Here is a 21,144-nt window from a genome sequence, read left to right as displayed (position 1 = left end):
CCGGCTTTTAATGATTCGGGCAGAAAATTCTCTGCTTTGTGTGTCACTGGCGCGGTGAATGTGGGAAAGGACACGAAGACCTTTCGCTCCCCACAGCTGGTCCAACTTTCCAATTTTCAGGTTGTTCACAGTGATTTCACTTTCAGTGGAAACGGGTGTCCCATCCCCAGGAAAGAAAGGCTTTCCTGAGTTTGTGAAAAAGCAAACTGTTACTTTGTCCTTGCAAAGGAAAACTTTATTCTCTGAACTTCCCCGGGATCTGCAAAGCGCCCCGCGGAACTCCCGGTACTTAGTAGAAGCTCATTCAAGGTCTCTGTTTCCCTTCGCTCCCCGTTCGTCCCCTGGCCCTTTCTCAGAGCCAGACAGGCGCAGAGCTGAGAAGGGAAGTCCGAACAGGGAGCTGTGAAGACAAAATAAGGGAGTCCCGAGTCAGTGCCCTCTAGTCCAAAGAAAGCGAGCAGGGTGGGGGGAAAGGCAGCCCCGCCCTGGGACTGAAAAGTCTGGATTCTTACAGCTGCAAGGTGGTGGATATTTTATGGGGTTTCTTCCCCACAAAATACACTCCTATAAGCAGAGATTTCCACCCCCCACCCCGACCAGAGGTGACGCAATGTCCTCAAACACCACCACCACCCCCAATAAAAAAGAAAAGGGAAGGGGGAGCGTCTTGCAACCCCTTCGCTTCACACAAGTCCAGCCACTCCCTTTCCTCCCAGCCGCTTCCCATCCCTGCCCCCATCCCCTAAAAAGTTTGATGACCGCAAAGGAAACCGAAAAAAAAGTTGTCTTGCCCCAGTCCTGGCGGGCCATCAGCATCTCTTTTGTTCGCTGCGAACCCACAGTCCCCCGTGACGTCACCCGGAGCCCGGGCCAATCGGCGCGCGGTCGGCGGCCGCGGGCGGGGCGGGGACAGCCCAGCGGGTCTCTCCTCCCCCGCGCCCCAGGCCTCCAGCGGGGCGGGAGGGGACTGTCCCATATAAGCCCCGGCTCCCGGGGTTCGGACGCCCGCGCCGGCTGTGCTGCACAGGGGGAGGAGAGGGAACCCCAGGCGCGAGCGGGGAGAGGGGACCTGCAGCCACAACTTCTCTGGTCCTCTGCATCCCCTCTGTTCCTCCACCCGTCCCCTTCCCACCCTCTGGCCCCCACCTTATTGGAGGCGTCAACCCCCCGGAGGCATTGGAAGGGATTTTTCCCGCAGGTTGCGAAGGGAAGCAAACTTGGTGGCAACTTGCTTCCCGGTGAGGGCATCTCTTCCCCACCGTCTCAACATGCTCAGGGGTCCGGGGCCCGGGCTGCTGCTGCTGGCCGTCCTGTGCCTGGGGACAGCGGTGCCCTCCACGGGAGCCTCGAAGAGCAAGAGGCAGGCTCAGCAAATGATTCAGCCCCAGTCTCCGGTGGCTGTCAGTCAAAGCAAGCGTGAGTACTGACCGCGGGCTGAAACAGGCTGCCTCAGGGATGGGACTCTACAGCCGACCAAAGTTGGGGCTGAAGTTTTGTGCGCGCGCGTGTGTGCGAGTGTGTGCGCGCTTTACTGAGAGAAACCAGCTGTGCACACAAAAGGATCGAGTTTTGAGCAGGCTGCTTCTGAGGGCCTGAGATGATAAGATCATGCATTGGAGGACGGGGACTCTGCGACCTACCCGTGTTCTAATAAATTCTGCACGTTCAGATAGATTGTCCTTCTAGGAATTAACCAAAACTTGCTTTTAAAGAGAAAAATGATGCATGTCTATAAATTTTCCGTCCAGGATTAGTGTGGTCCTTACTGCTACTTATTTCCTTCTGTTAAATAATTGGTCAAATATTTTCAACATGGGGGTGGAAAGGGGGTATTGAAATAGCTGTCTTGTTTGTAACTGACTTGGAAGAGATGTAATTGGTTCCAACCTCTTTAGGGCCGCTCAGGATACTTCACCAAGAACAGAGGTTGGAATTCTTTCCATTTTTCAAAGACACACCCTCCTTTTGCTTCGAGAAACCTGCTTAAAGTTGTCCTTTTTTACTATTACTCCAAAAGAATAGTTAAGTTCCTTGCAAGTTTTAAAAATGTGATTTCAATTGTCTGCCTTCCAAAATGTTTCCAACTTTTTTATGTAGACCCCTGGCCAGATGCAAATGACATCATTGTATATAACTTTTAGCAAAGTTGAAAGGAAAAAAATATACCTAAATATTCACATGAAGAAAATTCCATAATTTTGGGAAAAGGAGGAATGGAAATGTAGTAACGTTTTCCTTCAATTATTTGCAGCCGGTTGTTATGACAATGGAAAACACTATCAGATAAATCAACAGTGGGAGCGGACCTACCTGGGCAATGCCTTGATTTGTACTTGTTATGGAGGAAGCCGAGGTTTTAACTGCGAGAGTAAACCTGAAGGTAAGTCACCACAAACCCCATAGTTAGTATCTTTTAATACATGAAGTGGTAATTGTTAAACTTTGCATTCGTAAGTAAAACTACATACACCATTTTTCTAATAGAATTACCTGTCATTTCCTCTGAATAAACGTTTAAAAACTGCTTGTGTTTGCTTTTCACATGCTTTTACCTTTAAAACAAAGAAACAAATCTTTCCCAAATTAGTTCCTAGAGTCTTGTTTTTGCTTTACTCTCCCAGTTTTTGATGAGAAAATCAAAGATTTTGTGTGTCCTCTGACCAAAAAAAAATTGCTTATAAAATTTTAATTTATTAGAAAGCAGTCTCAAATCTTAAACTGTTAGTTTATGAGCCAGAAAACACTTTGGGGACCTATATTATAAAATAATTTGTCAGCGGCAGTTAACACAAAACCACTAGCCACTTCAAAGTTCTCATTCCTTTGGGACCATTGACATTTTTCTTATAAATAGCAACTCTGTCAGAGAAGCACTCATGAGGGGAAAATGGAAATCATAGGATTAACAAATGTTAAGGCCTGGTGGGAGGTGGGGATCTTCAAATTGTTTCTTTGTTTTTGTTTTGTTTTGTTTTTGAGACAGAGTCTTGCTCTGTCACCAGGCTGGAGTGCAGTAGCATGATCTCAGCTCACTGCAACCTCTGCCTCCTGGGTTCAAGCAATTCTCCTGCCTCAGCCTCCTGAGTAGCTGGGATTACAGGCGCACACCACCACACCCAGCTAATTTTCGTATTTTTAGTAGGGACAGGGTTTCCCCATGTTGGTCAGGGTGGTCTCGAATTCCTGACCTCAGGTGATCTACCCGCCTTGGCCTCCCAAAGTACTGGGATAACAGGCTTGAGCCACTGTGCCCAGCCAGTTGTTTGCTTTTTATGTGAACCTTGGTTTGACTTCCTGAGTCAGAGATTGGGATCTGAAACCCTTCACAAATCTAGCTCTGTCATAAGTTAGTACTTCATATGACCTTTTTCTAAGAGCCTGAGATTTCTTTACAATATGAGTAATTTACAGAAAATTTGAGAATTTGTCAAGGTCAGAAACCATGGCCTTATTAGAGCCTAGGATAAAAATCTGTATCTCTCACTTCATTTTATTCTTTGAGTTGTACCATGTTACTTGTGGAATAGAAAAGTGGGTTTTCCTTTAGAGGGGATTAGTGAACTAGAAAAACTTGTACCTAAGTGAGGCTCACGTGGACTTTCCTTTTCCCCTCAGCTGAAGAGACTTGCTTTGACAAGTACACTGGGAACACTTACCGAGTGGGTGACACTTATGAGCGTCCTAAAGACTCCATGATCTGGGACTGTACCTGCATCGGGGCTGGGCGAGGGAGAATAAGCTGCACCATAGCAAGTAAGGAAGACATTGTGTAAAATGACGCCAAAATACCAAATATGAATGTCTCTGTTACCATCACTGTCATTTTCTGTTATCCATGACTGGATATTCCTAACTTTGGGATTTGGCCCTGGTGACCTGGTACTCTTAAGTGGTCACCCAACTGGTTCCTGTGTTTCTTAAAGACGGGTATGAGCACAGATGGAGTCAGTGTTTGATGTGTGTGCGTTTATGAGTGTGTGTGCATTTATGAGTGTGTGCGCATTTATGAGTGTGTGTGCATTTATGAGTGTGTGTGTTTGTGTACACAGTAGAACCAAGAGACCTCCTGGGTTCCATTTCAATAAGACATGCTTAGGGGAGTTGCCCATTTTGAATCACCTGGACATCTTCAAGCTAGACAAATCATGAGACTTTTCTGCCGTGACTAGGAAGGTGTTCATGAAGAGTGAACAAGCCATGTGTTGTGTGATCTTCTTGTTTGCCATGCAGAGACCTCTTACACCTCCCAGAAACAGTCTGGTTTCTTGGTGACCAGTAGGTTGTACCCAGGAAGCAGATGTCCCTATTCCAAGGGATAATACTAAATTATTAACCCAATCGTGTTTGCTAAGGAACTTTGGGAACCGGGTTGATTCTCATCAACTCCAGTTTAGCTAAGGCACTCTTTCCAGTATGATTCACTGAGTTACCAATAGATTCTATTAACATAGTATTTAAGTTTTTAGATCCATTCTTTAAATATAAGTCATCTTAAAGGCTTCTATTCAAAAGTGTTCCGTGTGAATAGGCCCAGTCAAGTTACCCCATACTTCATGTTAGGCTTTATCCAACTTTACAGGCAAATCGCAAGAGGCAAGTGTCCATAGTGTTTAGTCTAGTTCAGCATTTGAATATGCCATTGGATTTAACACCTTAGAAAACTACCAGGATTTCCACACTTTATATGTATGTGTCTGTTTGCTTTCCCCCAAAATGACATTTCTATCCTAGGGTAAAATACAGGCTCTCCATGCTCCTAAAACCTGGAGTGCTATGCCTGCTGTGGCCTTTTCACTGAATTAGTCTCAGTCTTAGCCTGCTGTATGTGAGTGAAGACCAAGCCTCCCAGCCTTTCTTTTCTGCTTAGGACCCAATTTCCTGTGATCTCTCTGGGAAAGCAGGATTTTTGACCTCTTCCTTGCCATCCAGATTTCTCTGTAGTTTTCCATTGTGTTCTAAACAAGACACTTAATTGAATTGACTCCAAGTGACCAGACCTGTTAATGTTTCCCCTGTCTCTGATGGGAAAGCTGTTGTCTGTGTCTCTACTTTAGCCAACCTAAGTACCTACCATGGGTGGAACATGAGACCAAAAAAAAGAGAAAAATTGGTTCTGCCTTCTCCTAACATTTGTGTTGTATCTTCAACAGACCGCTGCCATGAAGGGGGTCAGTCCTACAAGATTGGTGACACCTGGAGGAGACCACACGAGACTGGTGGTTACATGTTAGAGTGTGTGTGTCTTGGTAATGGAAAAGGAGAATGGACCTGCAAGCCCATAGGTGTGTGAGTCTCAGGGCTGAGCCAGAGCTGGGATGCTTAGTTCTAATGTGGAGTTAGACCAGAATCACATCTACGTAGGTCATAGACCTGAATTCCAATGAAAACCAATGGGAATTTCATTTGAAATAATGAATTATTATAGAATCCATAGTCTTCTTACAGGAATCAGATCAAAAAGTACTGACTGCACATAGAAGTCTGAACTTTGCTTCAAAAGTATAGAGATTTAGAATGAAGTCATTTCTTTTACCTAATAGCTGATCCCAGATTCCTCTTTGGTCAAGATATAATTTATTTAAAAGAAAAAAATGACACTTTGGACACATTTCTCTATGGAATGTCCTGGACTGAAACATGAAATAGTGTGTGCTTGTCACACTCTGGTCATTTCTTTTCGAATTAAAACTTGTTGAGCTTCTTTGGGTCTCAGTCCTCAGTTGAATTCTGTAAGTATAAGCCTGAAAGTTTCTGGCTATAAATTTTACTCTGTTTATTTATCTTCTAATTTAGAGATTCTTGTCTTGTTTTGTATTGTTTTGCTTTCCAACATTTTAAAATAGCTTTTTTTTTTTTTGTCATTGTATTTAGGCCACTCAAAATTCATAATTGGTCATTTGTAATTGGAATTTTGCATATTTAGTCTCCCACAGACTAGTTATACACATAAATCCTTGCTACTGGAAATGCTGGTGGGAAGTTTGGGGCTCTCTGAAAATATGTAGTCCATGTACTTATTAGGAGAATGGAATTTCTGCCTGCCAACTCAGCTGGAGCTTTCTTTTGCCTTGGCTACTTACTGTGTGCTTAGATGCTGGGTGTGTCATTCTTTCTGAACAGAGTGCCACTTAAAAAAAATGTGGCTGAATTTTTGCTTACACACTACACTTTAAATTACAGGGAGCTTGCACAATTCAAAATAACCATTTTTTTTTCCTGTTTTTCTTCCAAATTTCCCTACAGCTGAGAAATGTTTTGATCATGCTGCTGGGACTTCCTATGTGGTCGGAGAAACCTGGGAGAAGCCCTACCAAGGCTGGATGATGGTAGATTGTACTTGCCTGGGAGAAGGCAGCGGACGCATCACGTGCACCTCTAGAAGTATGTTTTACATCCTTATGTTAAAGTCCAGGTATTGTTTTCTGGACTCCTAGAGAGACGGGTAATACTATGTCACTTAGAACCTATCCAGTATACCAGCATGCTTTGGTAACTTCTGGATGTCAAGAAAACTTTCATAACCAACTTACTCTGCATCTTCAGAGAAGACTACATAAATAGAAAAACATACCACTTCAATAAGGTTCAATCTCAGCTCACTGCCACTGACAAAGAGTTGAACAAAAGGTTTAGGTTTCCTTCTATGTTTGAAATTTAAATAAGGCACATTCATAGGCTAAATTGATAAAATTAAAAAGAATTTATCCCATACATTAAATGATCTACTCTGGAGTTAAGAATAGTATCTCTGACCCAACGCATTTTATTAGTGCTATAAAGAAACTGGGCCCTGGCATCTTTACTGCTCCTTCTAAGATTGTCTTGGGGTCTTAATTGTTGCCTTTGGGTTTCAAGGCTCCTTTTTTGATATTTTACACTAATAACAACTAGAGAGTTTGTTGAAGTAAAACAGCCATTAACTGCTGGTGTTGTAAATAAGTTTAAAATCAAATCCAAATAATTTGAACCTATTTTATTTATCTGGCTGAAAACATTTAACTATCTTAACATAGCCATCATCCAAATTCAAATTCTTTGCTAACAAAAAATAGGTCTCTCATGAAAAATGGTAACAATTTTGACCAAAACTTTCCCAGAAACTTGCTGGTTTATTAGCTATTTTGCATTTAAAATGTTACTGTGATCATCAGACTTCCAGGATCTTTGTGGCAATATTTTAGCTTAAGACAAATTAGATGTCTGACTCAAACCTTATCTATTATTTAGAACTCTTTAAATAGCAAGTTGGGAAAAGTTTCGGAAAGAGAAGTCATTTATTCCAGAAAATTTTATAAGCACTTACTTTGTTCGAGGTATTATAGGGGTGCAGATATGAACTGAACATTAGCTCAGCCTTCGAAGAGCACTTAGGGGGTCAGGGAGATGAGAAAGTCTTACACATATTTATCATCTGCAAAACACAATATTAAAAGTTTCAACAGAACTACTGAAAGTAGCACTATGGAGGTTCAGGGGATGATAATACTTTTAGCGGGGGAGTTGGGAAAAAGCTCTAATCAGTAATTATACCTTCACGCAAACTTCTGTTCTTGTGGGAGATGAATGCGAGTGTGTATTTGTTTGAACCTACATCGACTGTTAATTTTTTGTGTCTAACCCAGTAGTTGCAACAATATCTGATTCACAAAGAAATCAGATCCTCTATACTCACATCATGGTACAGAGCAAATCTGGATTATAATTTAAATTATCTATTTACCAGATAAATGAACACATAGACTAATGGTCATTTAGTTACAAATTATCATTTTATGTTGATCCCACTCTTCCATTGGAGGGCTAACACTGAATAATTTGGGGCTATTTTGCTAGTGATTTTTAAATACTGTAGGTGTTGGAGTATAGGGGAGGGGAAAATAACATTTTAGTAAAAGAAATTGTGCATCCTCTAAATTTTTTACATAACAAATGAAGAAAGAGATACTACCATCTTTTTATAGCTTCTTTGTATCCATTGGTGAAGACCCTTTAAGACCTGCTTGTCTCCCCATTGTTTTAAGTTTTTTTTGTTTGCTTATTTGTTTGTTTGTTTGTTTGTTTTGAGACAGAGTCTCGCCCTGTCGCCCAGGCTGGAGGGCAGTGGCGTGATCTCGGCTCATTGCAACCTCCACCTCCTGGTTCAAGCGATTCTCCTGCCTCAGCTTCCCGCATAGTTGGGATTACAGGGGCCCGCCACTATACCCGGCTAATTTTTTTTGTATTTTTAATAGAGACGGGGGTTTCACCATGTTGCCCAGGCTGGTCTCGAACTCCTGACTGCAAATGATCCACCCTCCTAAAGTACTAGGATTGCAGGCATGAGCCACGGCACTCAGCCTGTTTATAGTTTTCTAAAGCAAGTTCCCTATTGAAAGGCAGGCCATCCCAGCACTTTGGGAGGCCGAGACAGGCGGATCACGAGGTCAGGAGATCGAGACCATCCTGGCTAACACGGTGAAACGCCGTCTCTTTTAAAAAACACAAAAAACTAGCCGGGCGAGGTGGTGGGCGCCTGTAGTCCCAGCTACTCGGGAGGCTGAAGCAGGAGAATGGCCTAAACCCAGGAGGCGAAGCTTGCAGTGAGCTGAGATCCGGCCACTGCAACCCAGCCTGGGTGACAGAGCAAGACTCCGTCTCAAAAAAAAAAAAAAAAAAAAAGAAAGGCAGGCCATAGACAGTGATGACTAGGAAAAGTCCTGGAAAAGCCTGAGAAGGAAAAAGATGAAATATAATGCCAGAGAATGAAGTTAGCCAAAGGAACGGTGTGAAAACAATGAATGAATGAATGAATGAACGAACGAATGAATGAATATGTTATTTGACAGAGAGATGAAACTAGACTAAACCATTCAGCTCCCTTTCCATTGTAACAAATATAATTTCATCTTTCAGAAGTGTAATACCTTGCAGCACTAGAGCTGAATATGAACCTATTAGCAAAAATAGATTACCAGGCATAGATAGCATTCCTTTTTTAAGTTTGAACTGACCACTTGCCACTCTTGACCTGATATATGTATTTATGTGCTTCCTTTGTGACACAGATAGATGCAACGATCAGGACACGAGGACGTCCTATAGAATTGGAGACACCTGGAGCAAGAAGGATAATCGAGGAAACCTGCTCCAGTGCATCTGCACAGGCAACGGCCGAGGAGAGTGGAAGTGTGAGAGGCACACCACTGTGCAGACCACATCGAGCGGTGAGGCACAGGACGAGCAGGGGCGGGAAACGGGGAAGCAGGTCAAGAAATATTTCCACAAATCCGTCTTTCCTTTGACATGCCATTTGGGGATAATTTGCAGGGTTTCAGTGAATAACCTAAGATCATTTAACACATTATGGGTTGTTAAAACTTTTTTTAATGTCAGGTTTTAACTTTTTGAGAAATAAATGAAAATTTGCAGGGTTTCAGTGAATAACCTAAGATCATTTAACACATTATGGGTTGTTAAAACTTTTTTTAATGTCAGGTTTTAACTTTTTGAGAAATAAATGAAAATGATGCAAATAAATCTTAGGGGGAAAAAAGCCAGATTTATCTCCAAAAGATAAAACTGAGTTTTAAAGAATCCTATCATCATAAAATCTACCATGGATAGATCACACACACACACACACACACACACACGCACACACACGTATTTTGAATATCCAAAGTTCATTTGAAAGGAAATGAGAGTTATAATTAGATGACTACTTGGTTCTTCCCTAGGAAAGAACAAAAAAAGTACATTTGAGTTTTCTGTTGTTTTTTGTTTGTTTGTTTGTTTTTGAATGAAATATACTTCCCTGTTCCGACATTGAGCTCTTTTTGTAGTGGAAACCATCCTTCATATGTGGTTTCTATGCTCTGGCAAACTTTGTTACATTTTATAAAGTAATGCACAATCATTTTCTTCATGTATTGGCATTTGAAATTTTAGAAATTCAGAGAGGACCTGGAGATGGCCATGAAAGACATGATATCCAAGCATTCTTTTTAAAAAAACAAGTTTTAATCATTTTTGGCATAAGAACAAGATTTTTACATCATAAATGTTTCATAAAAATCTGAAGAGAGAAATATGGCCAACATGAATGTGCACTCCTCTCATTATTTTTAATACGTTTTGATCAACTTTTTACTATATGATGTGCCAGTATCATTATATAGTGTCTCAGCCATCCTTCAGTTAAAAATATTAATTGTTCTAATTTTTCTTCTTTTGATGAGTTTTTTTCTTGCTTTGGGCACTTACAAAGGTGAACAAGATTAGATTTGATATCTTTGAGTTATTTGATTATCATTAATAAAATTGCTACTGACCAAAAAAAGTTATAAATGTCAATCTACCAAAATAGATTAAAAGAGTAGGTGGGAATTAAATGGGGATAAATACTCAGTAAATATTAGCTATTTTTATGAATATTGCCAATACTGAAAAGACTCCATTGTTCAAAAAAGTTTGAAAAGCACTGGGTTAAACAAAATGGAACCTGCTCTGCAGAATTTGTATGTTCCTTTACATCATACTCTCCATGGTGGCGTGTAGGGGATGGGCGCCATGTCTCCCTAGTACGTTTGACCTTGGGATTCTTTGCCTGTGAACATCTTTGGGTTCTAGTGTTCAGCAGCACTTAGGGAGGCACTGAATTCAGTGTACCTTTGGTCTAGCATCAACCCTGATTCTGTTCTGCGGTGGGCCCTGGCCTCCAAGAGAACAGATATCTAAAAGTTGAAAGAAAAGATCGACACATCCTGTTGTATTGTTCTGAAAGGAAAGCTGTCTTAAGAGGATCGATTGGTTTTAGAAAAAGCACAACAGAATCGCAATAATACTGAGGAGAAATAAAATGTGGAAGGTGGAGGTGACCTCCAGAGAATCCAGGACAGCTGCCGAAGGCACCCTCTAATGAGCTCAGTTACACAGAAAAGCGAGGAGATGTTCAAGGTATCTGCTGTATGGAGTGGCAGGATGATGTCTGTGATTTAGAAATATAATCCTGGCCAGGTGTGGTGGCTCATGCCTATAATCCCAGCACTTTGGAAGGCCGAGGCAGGTGGATCACCTGAGGTCAGGAGTTCGAGACCAACCTGGCCAACATGGCAAAACCCCATCTCTACTAAGAATACAAAAAAAGGTCAGCCGGGCATGGTGGAATGTGCCTGTAATTCCAGCTACTCAGGAGGCTGAGGCAGGAGAATCGCTTAAACCTAGGAGGCAGAGGTTGCAGTGAGCCGAGATCACGCCACTGCACTCCAGCCTAGGCAACAGAGTGAGACTCCATCTCAAAAATAACCCCATAAAACAAACAAACAGAAATATAATCCCAGTAGCCCCAGTTGAGCTGGAGGATGGAGACCACTTGGTAGACACTTGTGGATTATTTCCTAGACTAAATACAAAAGCAACTGCTGAATAAGGGACATTTGTTTTTTCCAGTCCCAGGCCAGTAACGACATGGATTTCAGAGTGATCTCTGTGAGATCCTAAAGATCCTGACTGTAGAAAGTAGTGAATTGTCTTCTCTCACCCAGTTTCATGACCTTCCCTTCTCATGCCATTAGGATCTGGCCCCTTCACCGATGTTCGTGAAGCTGTTTACCAACCGCAGCCTCACCCCCAGCCTGCCCCCTATGGCCACTGTGTCACAGACAGTGGTGTGGTCTACTCTGTGGGGATGCAGTGGCTGAAGACACAAGGAAATAAGCAAATGCTTTGCATGTGCCTGGGCAATGGAGTCAGCTGCCAAGAGACAGGTATGCATTATCTTTTTGAAGAATAGGACTGATGACTTTATTATTTAGTTTTTGAAGGACAATACATTCATTCAATGTGAAACAATAAAACAAACAAGAGAAGCTTGTAATCTTTACCACCCTGTGATAACAATCAGGGTTGGCATTTGAAACATTTTCTTCCAACCTTTTTAATTTATGTATTTTCTTTCTGGCGATGGGCATCATGGGTAAAGATTGTATTATCTTTATTTGTCTAAAGTGTTGTTACAAGAGAGCTGCTTTCTGAATGATCATCAAAATTTTATATTCTAAATCTCAATTTTCAGCAACTTTGTGATGTAAACATGTTCCAATAACCTAATATATGTATTCTGGGCTACAAATGTGGTAGTAACTATGGCAATAAAAATTGGTACACAATTCTCCCCCAGAATAGCCTTATATATTAATTTTTATGGCATAGATATAGCCATAAATATTATCCCAACATCCTTAAGCAGCATCTTTAATTGACCTGTATAAATATAGCTTTACAAATAGAGAAACTGAGGCATGGCAGCAGAAGTGGTCATGAAGGATATCAGCAGAAGAACTCAGGTGTCATTCTATCCACAGTAGACGTGGATTCCTGAGTAATGCATTTAGACTGAAATTAACGATGATCATCTGTACTCATACTTTCTTCCTTTGAGGGCACAAGCTCAGTATCTCATTGAAGCCATAAATAAGCAGCTGCTAGTGGGAGATAAAGCATCTCTGTTTACTGACACTCCTTTGATTATGATTGTAGCTGTAACCCAGACTTATGGTGGCAACTCAAATGGAGAGCCATGTGTCTTACCATTCACCTACAATGGCAGGACGTTCTACTCCTGCACCACAGAAGGGCGACAGGACGGACATCTTTGGTGCAGCACAACTTCGAATTATGAGCAGGACCAGAAATATTCTTTCTGCACAGACCATACTGGTGAGTGTCCCAAGGGGGAGCCACAGAAGTGAAAAAAAAAACTCACTTGCATGCCCTATTTTTATTTGCCAGCATTCTAGCCATTTATTTTGAGGCTGCCCAAGAAGCATCGCTTTTGTTAAGTTTGGACTCAAGAGATAATGGAGCTCACATAACAGCTGAGGATTCTTCCATCTTCCCCAGTACTGTTGGGAAATGACACCAAGGGAATAGCCTTCCAGTTCATTTGATTTAACACATTGGGATTATGATGTGATTAAAGATACTTGTATTTTGGAATCAGTAGATGATCCCACAGAGCTGAGGAATACACAGGATGAATATTTTAATGCCTTAGCTTATTTTCCAGTTAAAACAATGTTGTATTCAAAGCTATCATTTAATCTTTTGTGGGGGGTGCTGGGGAAATGACAGTGAAAATGGGATTTAAATCTGTTTTGAAGGTGAAGGTAAACATTATAAGAAGCTTAGAACTATATTATCAGATATTTTTTATTCTGAAATAGACTCTCTGAGAATTAGCTGCAGAAACTTGGTTCTCTCAGACCAGTAATTCTGTGTACATTGGAAAGCTCAGCGGTAATCTTTTCCTTCCTTGTTGTGTATTGTTCCTGGCAGTTTTGGTTCAGACTCGAGGAGGAAATTCCAATGGTGCCTTGTGCCACTTCCCCTTCCTATACAACAACCACAATTACACTGATTGCACTTCTGAGGGCAGAAGGGACAACATGAAGTGGTGTGGGACCACACAGAACTATGATGCCGACCAGAAGTTTGGATTCTGCCCCATGGCTGGTAAGATGAAGCCCTTGTGGGTTGTCTTGTTTGACAACTATTTAGGGAATAGAGACTAAAGACTAGTGTCCAGTTTACTCCTATTTCATTCATTAAGACAATTTTGAGACAACAGAAAACTTCACGTGGTGTGTGTGTGTGTGTGTGTGTGTATGTGTGTGATGTTACATCATATACATAAGGATTGGGAAGAATAATTAGATAATTATTTATATAATTTTTAAACCTCATTGACATGATTTAGTGTCAAAAGTATAATTCCTTATTTCTAAGTCTGGAAATATGAATTTACACAGGTTTGTCTTTGTAAAGAGCACACAACTGAGTAGCTCACAACATTTAATATATATATGATGGCTTTAGTCACAGAGCTACAACATTGACACATGGTTGTGGTTTGATGGCATAAGCTCCAGCACTTATTAAAGAGTGCCAAAGTGACTAAAACTCAGTGTTTTCTAACAGGTAGGGAATCTCGCCTTTTTTTTTTTTTTTTAAGGTTTCCAGTTTGTATAGATGGCGAACAAATGGAAACCAATATCTTTTACTTGTTTTCAGATTTCAAGAACCCCATAGATTCCCCTTGATTTTCCAGTTGTAGAACCAAGAGCTTGTGCAGTAGGCACTGTCAAGAGTGACTATGAGACAAAGAAACTGCTTACACTTTTATTTCTTTATTTCAACAAAAGAAAATGTTGAGTTTAGAAGAAAAAACCACTTTTGCTTGAAATTCTATATCCAAACACATAGTTTTTATTTGATCCAGAATAAATTGGAACTGGGAAAAGTTATGAAGCAGTAGTTAAATCCAGGCTTCTAGAACAGCATGAACCCTTTGTGTGAATGTGTAGGTATTATCTTAGTTTAACATCCCCTAACCCTTCCTGTAACTATTTTCTATGACATACTTCATGTTTGGACTACGTTTTCTGCCTCCAGGGCTCAAAAATTCTACCCCTTCACCTGACAGCACTTAGATTTCTTGGATGCACACAAAGCTTCTTCCCCAGTGAGAATTCTTGGGATGACCAAACTGAACGGATCCTATTGCACACATACCTGTTTAGACCTTGTGATCATTTATCAAGTGCCTTTCTCATCCATTTCCAAACAGCCCATGAGGAAATCTGCACAACCAATGAAGGGGTCATGTACCGCATTGGAGATCAGTGGGATAAGCAGCATGACATGGGCCACATGATGAGGTGCACGTGTGTTGGGAACGGTCGTGGGGAATGGACATGCATTGCCTACTCGCAGCTTCGAGGTACGCTGGCTGATTAATGAAAACATTTGAGATGGCAAAAGGTACAGAGAGGGAGACATTTTTTTAATGAAAACTTGCACTTTGCCACAAGCAGGGGAAGAAATACTCAATGCCACTTCATTCATTAGTCTACCATGCTTGGTAAGATAAGCCTTTCAGGCAGCCTGCTAAGACAAGCTGGCATAGCAATGCTAACGTCCTGAAACATTCCTAGGATGTAAGTACTTAGGCTGAGCCAAAAAGATGACTTCAAAAGTAAGAATGAAACATTTGATCCATTCAGCTTTAGGCTATGCCACTGGATTCATGTCTAGAAAAGATAGGATAATTTCTGTAAAGAAATGAAGACCTTGTTATTCTAAAATCAGATCCTTGCAGATCTAAATTTCAGGAAACAAATACATAGGGGACTAACTTTCCTTGTTCAGATTAGTTTTTCTCCTTTGCACCCAGCTGTATAATATGAGGAAGTATTGACTTATTTAAAGTGTTTTAGTTTTCCATTTCTTTGATTTGAAAAGTAATAGTTAGGGAGAACTCTGAGCTATTAATAATCTGTATGGCTAGTGTGTAGATACTGGTCTGAATTTGTTCTCCTTTTGTGGTGTCCAGTGGGTAACACCATCCAGGAGTAATAATTACATGTGGTGTTGCAGAGCTGAAAGAGACCTTAATAACACATACAGACCTCACTCTATAGATCAGAAGCTGAGACCCAAAAAGGAAAAAGTAATTTCCTCAGGATCTCTCAAAGAGTGAGCAACAGAGTTGGCCTAATTTATTTTAGCAATATGAATACTGTTGACATTTTATTTCCCAAATATATATATCTCCACCCCTTCCCCCTATTCCATAGACCAGACCACTACATCATGCTGGGTGTTAGATAAATATGTTTAATCTTCTTCTTATTTATCCTAACAAGCAGATATTTAAAGGAAATTACCAACTAAGCAAGAAACTTTCAGAAAGTAAGATGTATATTTGTTCAAATATTGGCTTTTCACAGGAAAGTGTATTTTACTACTTTTTTTTTTTTGAGACGGAGTCTCGCTCTGTCGCCCAGGCTGGAATGCAGTGGCGTGATCTTACTCCCAGCTCCGTCTCCCAGGTTCATGCCATTCTCTGTAGTAGCTGGGACTACGGGCGCCCGCCACCACGCCCGGCTAGTATTTTTAGTAGAGAAGGGTTTCACCGTGTTAGCCAGGATGGTCTCCATCTCCTGACCTCATGATCCGCCCACCTTGGCCTCCCAAAGTGCTGGGATTACAGGCGTGAGCCACCGCGCCCGGCCATATCCTTTACTTGAGCATGCTGTAACCTCTGCAACAGTTACAGATTTTGGAGAGAAAAAAAAATTTTTTGGCAAAAATTGTATTAAAAAGGTTATTCTATGCTTGTAGAAAAGTTATTTTAGTGGAAGGTGTTGATAATTAAGCAGAAGTAGCTGTGTGCTTTGAGAAGCATACCTTTTTTCTTTCATCAATGGAACTTTAAAAAGTTTCTCACTCACCCACCTATTTCCTCAACAGATCAGTGCATTGTTGATGACATCACTTACAATGTGAATGACACATTCCACAAGCGTCATGAAGAGGGACACATGCTGAACTGTACATGCTTTGGTCAGGGTCGGGGCAGATGGAAGTGTGATCCCGTTGGTGAGTAGCCCCATTTCCCTAGATGAGTTTGCACAGGGAGAATGGTGAGCAAGTTTCAGATGAGAAAAGCTATGTGAAATCACGTGACTGAAGTTGGCTCCAGACTTTAATCAGTTGCTTGCAAAGAGCTTTGTAAAGTCTTCTCTCTAATACTGAACCAAAATATCTTGATATTGGTAGTCATCTGGTTTTTGCTGAATTCGATGAAAAATTTAGGCTTATTTTAATTGAATGGAATTTATTCTTTGGTTTAGAATCATAAAGATAATTCATGCTATGAAAAGTATTGTTTCCTTTTTTTTTTTTTTTTTTTTTTGAGAGAGAGAGTTTCGCTCTTGTTGCCCAGGCTGGAGTGCAATGGCAGTCTCAGCTGACTGCAACCTCTGCTTCCTGGATTCAAGCAATTCTCCTGCCTCAGCCTCCCGAGTAGCTGGGATTACAGGCATGCGCCACCAGGCCCAGCTAATTTTGTATTTTTAGTAGAGACGGGGTTTCTCCATGTTGGTCAGGCTGCTCTCAAACTCTCTTCCTTACCAGCTGTGCAACAGCATGAGCAAAGGGTTGTACCAGTAAATATCGCCCACCAAAATACTCTAGGATTTGTTTGGCTGCCCTTCAAAATAGAACTAAGCAAATAGTGAAGGTTGAGCCTTAAAAGAGCTGTGTTACCAGGACGACAAAGTTTAAGGTAATCCATTACTATTTTTTTTTTACCAAAAGAGACTGGTTGCTAACTAAGAAAACAAACTGATATCATCAGTTCGTTTAGTGTGAGATTGCGAGAACTGAGAGAGAAGCCTGAGAGGTTTTCTTAGAAGCTGCTCAGCAAGTACTCATAGTTAAAGTCTAGCTCTGTCATTTAAATGTCAAATTAGTTTCTTTAAATTTTGAAGAAGGAAAATGAAATTATTGCAGATTTTTTTCTTGCTATTCAAATGTTAAGCCAGTTACATTAATATGGGTAAAATAATATCTAATATTTAATATTAATATGTAGATTATCAATATATACTGAAATCCAAATCTTTACATTTTTATTTAGAAATATTACCCTTTAGAAAACTATTCCTCCTAATAGGTACTTTTTTTTTATTATTATTACAAATTGTCCTGTAAGGTAAAGAATGTGAACAAAATACTTTTTTGACTGCATATATGTGTAAGGACAGTTGCAAATTTCTATTCAAACTAAATGTATGCTCTAGCACCCTGACATTAAATTCATAGTTTTAAGTCTTCAAGGCTGTTTATCTTTTCCTTGCGTGTATTTTAGACCAATGCCAGGATTCAGAGACTGGGACATTTTATCAAATTGGAGATTCATGGGAGAAGTATGTGCATGGTGTCAGATACCAGTGCTACTGCTATGGCCGTGGCATTGGGGAGTGGCATTGCCAACCTTTACAGACCTATCCAAGTAAGTAGCTCTATTACTGCAAGTTGAGAACTGCCAATTGGGTTGTAACAACAGGGCAGTGATTATTAATGATCTCATGCCTAAGTTGGGGGTCTCCCCTCTTTCCCACCCTTTTCTCCTATTATTATCTAATAATTGAATTTTTCATTAAAATAACTTTTCTCTCTTCCTCTGTCAAGTAAAAGGTAGAGAAGGCTATGAAGATGTGCCTGTCTATAATTTTACTTCTTAACACTGTAAAATATGCCATTAGGTTAAGACACTCTGGCTGATTTCATCTTATATCCATACATGGAAATAAAAACCACCAAGTGAGTTATGCTGGGAGTAAAGGTTTGGGGTTTTATATTATGATTCTTAACAGAGAAGCTGTGTAGAGAGATGGCATGAAATGCAACCTAGGGTACGTGTTCATTCAACATGTCATCTAAGCTCCCTTTGTATCAAACTTCTCATTTATTTGATCAATTGCAGCCAGGAACACAGTATGTTGGGCCAAGGGTTGAGTAACTTGGTCAACTCTCTGCCCACACAGTTCAAACACCCTCAAATGTTTATTGCTGAGTTTTTCCAGGTCAAAAAGACATCATACCTAGCTGTAGGTGTAATTAATTCATTTGGGGGAAAAATTGCATTTAAATATTCACTGAGTGATTACAATAAAACATGTTACTAAAACATGAAAGGCTAATTAAAAGACATCAGTTATTTGAGCAACTGCTGAGGTACAAAATCTCCAAAGTCTTCACTAATGTTTAACTTAAAATATGGCCTACATTCAGAAATAAAAAAGAGTTTCAGGGTGTCAGAATCTGCATGTGACAGAAATTAAGATTAAATTAACTCTGTAATAAGAGATTCACTGTGACAGAGAACAAGCTATGGGAACAACTTGGCCAAAGGTAGTGTTAGCCAAGCCTCACTCCTCCATTTCCTCATCTGTAATATGGGGAGATTGTAGCTGATTACCTTTAAAGTTCCATCCTAAGTACTAAACACCCAGATGCACCTTTTCTGGGAACTTGGAAGATTCTGCTTTTCCCAACCCTCAGACACTGTCAGTGCTGGGGAAGGTGACTTTGCTTTTGAAGGCTTATAGCACAGATTGATCAACCTCCTAAGCTGTATTTCTTGGAGGATTTGGGTGTAGGAATCACTTAATGTTTTGTAACTTAATATATGCTTGCCGGAAGCATTTAGGTGGACATGTTAGAGATAAAATCCATAAAGGAAGGAATCCTTGAGTTATTGGAGTTTTACATGTTGACCTTACTCCTACTCTTTAAAAAGGAGAACAGCAAGAGCCCACTGAGCACAGAGGCAATTTTGGAGGGAAGAGATTGGCATTTGACCTCAGATACGCTCTTTGGTGCTTATCTGTATCTCTGGTTTGCTCAGTGGCCTAGCATGTAGGGCTTTAAGAGTGTGGTGAGAATAAAGGAACAACAGATTACCAATAGATTGTCTCTGAGTTCTGCCCTGTTTGTTCCTCCTACAGAGAACTTGGTAGAGTTGTTCAAACTAGCAAAAGATAAGAGACATTTGGTTTGTCAATAAGCAACTAGAAAAGCACAGATCTCAGCAAAATAAATAGAGAAAAAAAGGACTGAGTCGAAAAATCATAAATGTTTAACTTCTCCAAGGACACTACTATTGGAAATTACTCAGTTAGACTTTATTTTAAACTAATTTTAAAAGTGTAGACATTATACTATCTCCTTTTTTGGTATCATCTCAACCATTTTATTGTTAGTTTATTCATATTGAATAAGAGAGGGAGTAAAGATTTCACAATGGCAATAGCTAGTATATGCCAATTAAGTTAACTTAAAAAGTTATACCAACTACCAGTAGCAAAAGGATTATCAAAAATTTAAATCTAATAATGTAAAAGATGTCATAATTTTTAACTTTTCTGTCTTCAAAGGTACGTAATATAAGCTAGAGTAATTATATGTAGTATAAGCTAGTATGGAGGAATTTAATTGATCTAAGAAATAACTGTCACAGTCTCTTTACTTCCTGAACAAAAACATGCTAAATTCCATTGCTGTTCAGTCCATTTCCTTTAAAGGTGGGCTATGGCACAAGGCTAAATTTAAAACGTAGAATTTCAGACCAGTGCTTAAAATCTTATGAAAGCAAAAGGGACCCGTAGTTTTGTTCCACTTTGGTTGGGGTAAAAACCATTGCAGTACCCTTTTTCCTTCCTTTCCCTGCCCGTTTTTATCCTCCTCCTTGTGTCCTTGTGGATGTAGAAATATGATTAGGCTTAGAGGTGAACAGTAAAGGTCATTTATGTTGCTTTTTTAAAACTTAGTAGACATTTAACCATTATAAGCTTTTCCCCCCTCAAAATCGTGATTGACAAAACTAAATAAACTGTGTATCAGATGTCTCTTTATAGAGGAAATTGTAGACGGATTTCTTTAAAGGATCAATATTTAAATAACCCTATGCCAATTATCATAAATAATTAAGGACATGATATTCCTAGCTTTCCTGATCTACATGGAAGTACGTTAAATAGTCACATCTCCAAAATTTTTCTTGAATAGTTGTCTTTAAAAATGTGTTTCCCTTTGTAAGGATCTTCATAAACAGAAGGGGCAATTCAAACAGGGACATGGAATTGACTTAGGCCAATTGATTAAAACAAACATCCTATGTGTTCTGTGAAATGCATACAACTTTAAAATGAAAAACTGATAATTTTATGCATTCTGGTATTTTGGTATTCATGTGGCTTGGAAATATGTGCATTAAATGGAATTACGATTCAAAGTATTTGTTAATCTTCAACCAACCCGGAATTGTTACTGGTGTAGAAGTGAGCATATTGTTCTAGAATTTCTGAATCTACATGGATATCCAAGTTATATGTTTTTTTCTGCTACAGAAAGCTTTGTTTTCAAAGAGAATTTAACAGCTTAGATAATAAAGCTTGAAAATCAATGTAGTTTTTCCTAGAAGCTTTCAGAAAACTTAAATCTGTTAATAATCTGGTGAAGTGCTTTATTACACATGCAAAATTTTGCTCTGTTTGACAGAGTGTCAGTTAAAAATTCTTGAAAAGGTTATTATAAGACATGATTTTTATTTCTAGTAACTTAAACATTGACTGACATCATAAAGATAGTGTTTTAAGAAAAGATAGTTTTCTGTTCTGCAAGCATAAATTTTCTAGCTATTTCATTATTATCTTAAATGGAGTTAACACTATTTAGAAATTGATGCTACTTCCCTTATTTTCCTTTTTTTTTTTAGACAAAAGAACCAAAACCATACTTTAAATTTTGTTGATAGCA

The 21,144-nt window shown here is 39.9% G+C and overlaps 1 protein-coding gene across 20 annotated transcripts in view; it reads left to right on the top strand.

Annotated features, from left to right (window-relative positions):
* Nucleotides 1-1,003: 1,003 nt before the first annotated feature.
* The window catches only part of FN1 (fibronectin 1), a 75,644-nt gene continuing 55,503 nt past the window's right edge, over nt 1,004-21,144 (top strand). For all 20 annotated transcript variants that reach the window (XM_015110925.3, XM_015110923.3, XM_028831089.2 and 17 more), the window contains exons 1-12: nt 1,004-1,416; nt 2,252-2,380; nt 3,616-3,753; nt 5,151-5,282; nt 6,244-6,381; nt 9,045-9,203; nt 11,553-11,744; nt 12,517-12,696; nt 13,315-13,491; nt 14,606-14,758; nt 16,291-16,419; nt 17,693-17,836. In XM_015110925.3, the coding sequence (XP_014966411.1) occupies nt 1,269-1,416; nt 2,252-2,380; nt 3,616-3,753; nt 5,151-5,282; nt 6,244-6,381; nt 9,045-9,203; nt 11,553-11,744; nt 12,517-12,696; nt 13,315-13,491; nt 14,606-14,758; nt 16,291-16,419; nt 17,693-17,836 (1,819 nt within the window). In that variant the 5' untranslated portion in view covers nt 1,004-1,268. The remainder of the gene's footprint in view (nt 1,417-2,251; nt 2,381-3,615; nt 3,754-5,150; nt 5,283-6,243; nt 6,382-9,044; nt 9,204-11,552; nt 11,745-12,516; nt 12,697-13,314; nt 13,492-14,605; nt 14,759-16,290; nt 16,420-17,692; nt 17,837-21,144) is intronic.

This window comes from Macaca mulatta, chromosome 12 (genome assembly GCF_049350105.2).
Source record: "Macaca mulatta isolate MMU2019108-1 chromosome 12, T2T-MMU8v2.0, whole genome shotgun sequence".
NCBI lineage: Eukaryota > Metazoa > Chordata > Mammalia > Primates > Cercopithecidae > Macaca > Macaca mulatta.
The sequence above is the reverse complement of the archived record's forward strand: the minus strand, read 5'-3'. Positions and strand labels throughout refer to the sequence as shown.